This window comes from Cajanus cajan, chromosome 10, assembly GCF_000230855.2.
Source record: "Cajanus cajan strain Asha chromosome 10, NIPB_CcT2T_4, whole genome shotgun sequence".
NCBI classification, from domain to species: domain Eukaryota; kingdom Viridiplantae; phylum Streptophyta; class Magnoliopsida; order Fabales; family Fabaceae; genus Cajanus; species Cajanus cajan.
Genome location: NC_138526.1, coordinates 38018874 through 38025843, shown reverse-complemented (window position 1 = coordinate 38025843; position 6970 = coordinate 38018874). Strand labels below are relative to the sequence as shown.

At 29.5% G+C, this 6970-nt stretch overlaps 1 protein-coding gene across 2 annotated transcripts; it reads right to left on the bottom strand.

The window, feature by feature from the left end:
- Positions 1-926: 926 nt before the first annotated feature.
- LOC145952750 (uncharacterized) lies at positions 927-3073 on the bottom strand. Of its 2 annotated transcripts, none has more exons than XM_083065704.1 (2): positions 2511-3073; positions 927-2370 (listed from the first exon to the last, which is right to left on the bottom strand). In XM_083065704.1, exons 1-2 carry the CDS (start codon positions 3067-3069, stop codon positions 1919-1921), a joined length of 1011 nt encoding a protein of 336 aa, XP_082921830.1. In that variant the 5' UTR covers positions 3070-3073; the 3' UTR covers positions 927-1918. The 2 variants fall into 2 exon arrangements, with proteins under 2 accessions (XP_082921830.1, XP_082921831.1); XM_083065705.1 differs by having other exon boundaries at positions 928-2364; positions 2511-3072.
- Positions 3074-6970: the final 3897 nt, after the last annotated feature.

Genomic DNA, 6970 nt, shown 5'->3' with positions numbered 1-6970 from the left:
AATTATTTTAGAATATAAAATAAATATAAGACAATTGTTATATATTATTTTTTTTATTGATTATTTTACAAATTTGTGTCCACACTTTTATATTAAAAAAATCATTAAAAATAAGTATGTACAAAAATAGACATTACATAAAATTAGTTTTGTAAGAGTGAAATTGAGGTGAATGTAGATAAAGACAAGAGTTTATTATTGAAGTCAAAAATTGATTACAAAATAACAAACCACGAAACAAAAATGATATTAAAATTATAAAGATAAAAATTTATGTACTTACAATGGATTTTTCATTTGAGGAAGAAATTGACTGTGATGATTTAGGCTCCTTGTTTGAATCTAAAAATAATAATCAGTGAATAGTAATATTGAGATTCTTTAAGATAAGTTTTAAAGGATATAAGATTTTTTTTTAATTTTAGTATTAAAAGAAAGGGACATGACAGATTCATATGTTCAACAAAATAAATATTAGGAGACCAAATAATGGAGAATAATATTGCATTACAAAATTCACCTCTATATTTTAATTTTAAGACTATTAATTAATTAATTAAATAAAATTATTTCTAAATGGATGATATTAATAAATAATAAATTATTTAATATAAAATAATAAAATAATTTTTAAGCATAATGTACTTGAAATTTTAATTTTAATTTTCAATTAAAAATTGTGCATGTTAAATTACTAATTGACATGTATATATTCGTATTTACTAATTTAATCCATCATCTTTTTTGGTACATGGTTCTCCATAACAAACTAAATAATTTAGAAATCAAATTACTTATTTGCTTTCATTACCTTGAATCTAGTTTATTCTAAATTAATATGATATATATATATATATATATATATATTGAAATTTATGAAAATAAGAATAATTTAATTATCAATTTATTACTGTTCAATTTTATTAAAATATAATTACATTTCAATAGTTTAATTGATGAAAAGGAGATCAAATAATGGAGAACAATATTACGGTAGAAAATCCACCTATATAATTTAATTTTTAAGACTATTAATTAATTAATTAAAATTATTTATAAATGGATGATATTAATAAAAAATAAATTATTTAATATAAAAGAATACAATGATTTTTAAGCATAATCTACTTAAAATTTTAATTTTCAATTTCAATTAAAAATTCTACATGTTAAATTATTAATTAACATGTATATATTCGTATTTACTAATTTAATACATCATCTTTTTTAGTACATGGTTCTTCATAACAAACTAAATAATTTAGAAATCAAATTACTTATTCGTTTCCATTACTTTGAATTCAATTTATTTTAAATTAACATGATATATATATATATATATATATATTGAAATTTATGAAAATAAGAATAGTTTAACTATTGTTATGAATAATAATTAGTGGCTCAATTAGTGGATACCAATATTCATTATCAATCATTACCATTTATATTTTCGTTATATATTATTCCCTTTATTGTGTAATTGTTCAGTTACTACATGCTTAGAGCATCTACAATGAGAGTTGCTTATAAGCAACTCCCAACCACTTTAAATGGGTCCCACTGTGCCACATCACTCATAAGCAACTCATATTATATTTTTACAACTTTTGCTCCAATGAGAGTTGCTTATAAGCACCTCAACTTTTTTACAACTCATATTACACTTTTTGACACCTCACATTATATTTTATGATAAATTTTTATAAAATTAATTATTATGAATAATAAATAAATATGAATAACTAATAATTAAAACAAATTTCATAATTAAAAAATTTCAATAATAAAAAAATTACATTATAAAAAAAATATAAAAAATTTTAATAATAAAAAGAAATTACATAATAAAAAAATACCAAAAATTATAATAATATATAACTAGTCTAATTTGCATAAATTAAAATTACAATAATATTTAATCTCCTAATTTGCGCTTAATAAAATTACAAGCCAATTCATGATCTTTGAGCTGCTTCTCAGTCATTCCAGATGTGTCCTTCATGAGAATTTCATACATTGCACTAAAGTTAGCTGCTTCCTTCGCTTCAGCCAATTTCTTTACTGCAGCACTTCTTTCTAACATTGCTTTTGTCATGTTCTCCAACTCCTCTTTGTTGGAAGATGTTTCGCCAACCTTTCCTTTACTTTTTCTCTTCGCTGCTTTTTGACCTATTGAACGAGACATTGGTGTTGTTGGGTCATATTCTTCACAATCATTGGCTGCATCTGTGTTAGAAGACGTTGAGTATTGCCCAGATTTTGAAATCTTTGATCGTTTGGAAGAGCTCTCCATTGATTCCGATTTCCATTTTGGCTCATCTCTTAATAATAGCCATGCATGCTCAAAATTGAATTTTTCACCTACATCTTGCGAGTAAATTTTATATGCATTTGCCATGATGTCTTTTTCTGAGTTGCCACTTTTTTTTTATCACGAGCTTGTTTATAACATCCGACAAATAATTGAACAGCTTTATTGATTCGAAACCAATGACTTTTTAACTTACCTGGATTTCTTACTGGAAATTGATTGCGATTGTTGTTGTAATTCTCCTTGATTCTAATCCAGAAACTATTTCCAGTTTGATCAACTCCAACAATTGGATCCTTCGAAATGTTGAGCCATGATTGAATAAGTAAATTATCCTCTTCAACAGAAAAACTTACACGTGATTTTTTTTTAGTAGATATTTCTTCTCCTTGTTGCCTTCCAACATCAAGTGCGATGTTCTCTAGCCCTACTTGAGACTCGGATACGGAACCAATTAGTGAATCTGTTTCGGAAAAATTTGAAGGCCTAAAAATTATATTGGGATTGGTTGGTATCGGTGGTGGATACATAAAAAAATGTGGATCTGGAAAATTATTATTGGTTGAATGTGGTGGTGGTGGTGGATACATAAAAAAATGGGGATTTGGAGAATTATCATTGGTTGAATGTGGTGGTGGTGGTGGGTATGTAAAAAATTGAGGATTTTGAGAATTTTCATCGGATGGGATTGGAGGTGGTGGTTGGTTTTGTAAAAAATTAAAATAACTTTGAAAATTAAATTGATTGGGATCCATGTGGTAGAATATAAAAAAAAGTACAAATGAACAAAAAATAATAATTTTTTTGGATGCCAATAGTAAACGTAAATAATAAACGTGAATAGTAATTTTTTGAAATAAATTGTAAACTTGGATAATGAAATGCAAATTAACTGAACAATAGACTGCAAATGAACTACACAATGTGAAAAATAGAGTGCAAATGAACTACTGAATGTGAAAAATAGAGTGGAAATGAATTGAAAATTGGACATCAATTTATACATAAATGTCCAACGGCTCTTTAACGTCTCTCCAACGTCTCTTTCTTCTTATTTTCGTTTATGAAAGTCTCTCACTCTCTTTTCATTCTCTGCACTCTCCCGTCACTCACTCTCCCTTCACTCACTCTCCCGTCACTCACTCTCTACACTCTCCCGTCACTCACTCTCCCTTCACTCTTTCTTCACGGGGTCGCGCATGGGGGACGGTGGCTGCTGGCGGTCGCGCATGGGGGGGCGGTGGCTGCTGGCGGTCGCGCACGGGGGGGTGGTGGGGTTCTGGAGGTCGCGCATAGGGTCGATGGCTTCTGGCGCGTGGGGCGGAGGGGTCGCGCACGGGGGGCGGTGGCTTCTGGCCCGCGGGGCAGAGGGGTGGCGCACGAGGGCGGTGGCTTCTGCCGCGCACGGGGAGTGGAGGGGTTGCACACTGTTGGCGGTGGCTTCTGGCGGTCGCGCAAGGGGGGCGGTGGCTTTTGCCACGCACAGGGGGCGGAGGGGTTTGGCCGGTTGCCGTGCACGGGGGGCGGAGGGGTTTGGCCGGTGACGCTCGAACGGCCACTGGCGACACGGGCCGGCGTTGCCAAACCTCTCAGACGAACGAACAGGACGTGAAGGACATGAAAATGGTTTTTTCTGTTTTTCTTTTTCATAAATGTGGTCCACGTAGATAAATTTCAACCAATGAAATTGTTTTTGTCAATGCTAAGGGTTGTTGCTTGTACAACCAATTCACAAAAAAAATTAAGAAATCCAGCTGCCATGTAGGACAAGTCCAACGGGGGTTTGTTATAAGGAATGGTGCTTAACAATAAGAAACCCTTCAAGCACCCTCCGTTGGAGGTGCTCTTATAAATAGGTTAGTCCTCTCCCAAACATAATACATGAGTCAGATTCCTTTCTTCATCTAATATTGTCTTATTTTTTCTCTCTATTTTTCTCTCTTTTATAACACGTTATCAACACGATAGTCTTTTCGCTATTAGTGTTATAACTATAAGACAAAGTTGTGAATAATTTTCTTGAAGAATGTCATATTTTTCAAGACAAATATTTCAAGGTTAGTTATTCATTTTCCATAATAAGAATTTTATTAAATATTTATATTATTTATATTGTTATGAATCAAAATAATCCTGAAGACATTATAATAGTCCTGAAGACGCTATTAAATAATAAAAAAAAATTCATACATCCTTGAAATGTGTCTAGAAGATGTTATCAAAAGAGAATATTCAATCTCTTTTAATTTATTTTTTTTCCACACCAGAAGTGAGAAATGTCAATGTTTCATTGATGTAATATATTTTGTCATATGTAACCATATTTTTCACATTATGTATTGATAGAATATTTGTATTATTTTTATGATTGTGAAATTAATTTAAATACAATTGATCTTGAAGACAAAATCATCAAAAGCGAGAAAATAATATAAAAATGGTCTAGAAGAAATTACCAAATAAAGAAATTTTAAGAACTTTTATTTTTCCCACCAGAAGTGAGAAAATAATATAAAAAGCAAAAAATAAAATAATTTTCACCAGAAGTGAAAATTTTGATGTAAATATATTATATTGTGTTTGATCCTTTGATATAAATAAGGATATCACCGAAAGTGGAATAATTTTGTCAATATCATAATCATAATATTGAATGATATTTGAGACACTTATAAAAATTATAAGTAGTGAAGCTTGTCCTTAAGCCTATTTAGGTTTCTGTGTGATTTCTTGAAAGGATATGAGTATCTCTACGTTTGTAATTTAATATTGTTCATGATTAAATTAATTGAAATAATTAACTTATCATGTAATTGAACTTGTGTTATGTTATTGAATCTTAAAGAGTTTGATTTAAAATCCTATTTATATAATTGATATTATTTGTTTTCATAATGTTATGCGTCTATTATTTTAATTGATGGAGATATCATTGAATTATAATTTGATTGTGATTTGCACAAAAATACTAAACTTTAATGAAATTATGATCAATGTTTACTTCCTTAATTTTTTAATACAACATTTATAAGGAGAATAATTTATCTAATTTTTAGTATTATTTTTTTTCTCCTTAAAGTCAACCTAGCAATGACATAAATATATTTTTATTAAATGGTTTTTTTAATAATTATAATAAGAAAATTTCACTTGTTTTTTGTTATAAAAAAAAAAAAAAAGACATACACAAGTTATGATTTTTTTTCCAAATGAATATATGATTGTGTTGTATCATTCATTTCCTAAAATGATAAAGGCTAAAAAGCTATTTTGATCCCTTACAATAATTATTTGTTTCAATTTAGTCCCACTTTTATTTTTGGTCTCAATTTGGTCCCTAATAAATTAATTGGTTGCAATGTCGGACTTCCGTCCAAATTATTTAGACGGAGTTAACTGTTAGCCACGTGGATGTTACGTGGATGCCACGTGGAAGCTACGTAGATGCCACGTAGATGTCAAATTTTTGTCATGCATCTGGAATCAGAACGGCTCGTTCTGGTTTCACTCTTGGTGTGTTAATTTTGCATCTGGAACGGGTCGTTCCGATGCAAAATTAGCACACCAAGAGTGAAACCAGAACAGCAGCTGTTCTGGTTTCAGAACGGACTGTTCTGGTTTCAGAATGTCACGCATACCGTTGATGCTTATATCCAAAAAATTTAGATCGTGAGGACAATACTTATTCATATATTTGTAATATTAAAAAATTTATATATAATTTTTAAAAGTATAAATATATATTATAGTTATTTTTTACAAGTTTTTATATCTACAATTATGATTAAGGATGAAAATAAACTAGGTCAGATTATGTTATATTATAATTTAATATATTTAAACCTAATTTTTGTGAAAAATACATGTTATAAATATTATATATTTATCTGTCATAGACATTTTTTAAAATGTTTGGTTACATAACAATCTTAAAACCTACTTAATAATAATTTACTAATAAAAATATATAAATAAAAATGTTAAATCTTATAAAAAGTAAGTTTAATTTATTTATCATATAAAGATGTTTTTAATATGTGATATAAATTTTAATTTTAATTTTTTTTATCAACATAAACAATAAATAGAAAGTACAAAAGTTTGACAAATATCAGATAAATGAACAACTCCTCGAAATTTATATTTTATACATACGATAATTTAAATATATATATATATATATTAGAATATAATTTTTATTTTTTAGATTAAAAAAATTGCGTATGTGTAAATGGTTTGCTTTCGATTTTTGAACCACACCGGTGCACTATGTTGGTTGGCGTTCTGGAACGGCTCGTTCTGAATCCAGAACGGCCCGTTTTGGAAGCCAGAATCAGAATGGGTCGTTCTGCTGCACGCGTTGATGTTAAATAATGCATCTGGAACGACCCATTCCAGATGCAAAATTTACACACCATGAGTGAAACCGGAACGGGCCGTTCCGGATTCAGAACGGGTCGTTCTGGTTCTAGATGCATGACAAAATTTGACATCCACGTGGCATCTACGTAGCTTCCACGTGGCATCCACGTGGCCAACAGTTAACTCCGTCTAAATAATTTGGACGGAAGTCCGACATTGCAATCAATTAATTTATTAGGGACCAAATTGAGACTAAAAATAAAAGTGAGACTAAATTGAAACAAACAATTATTA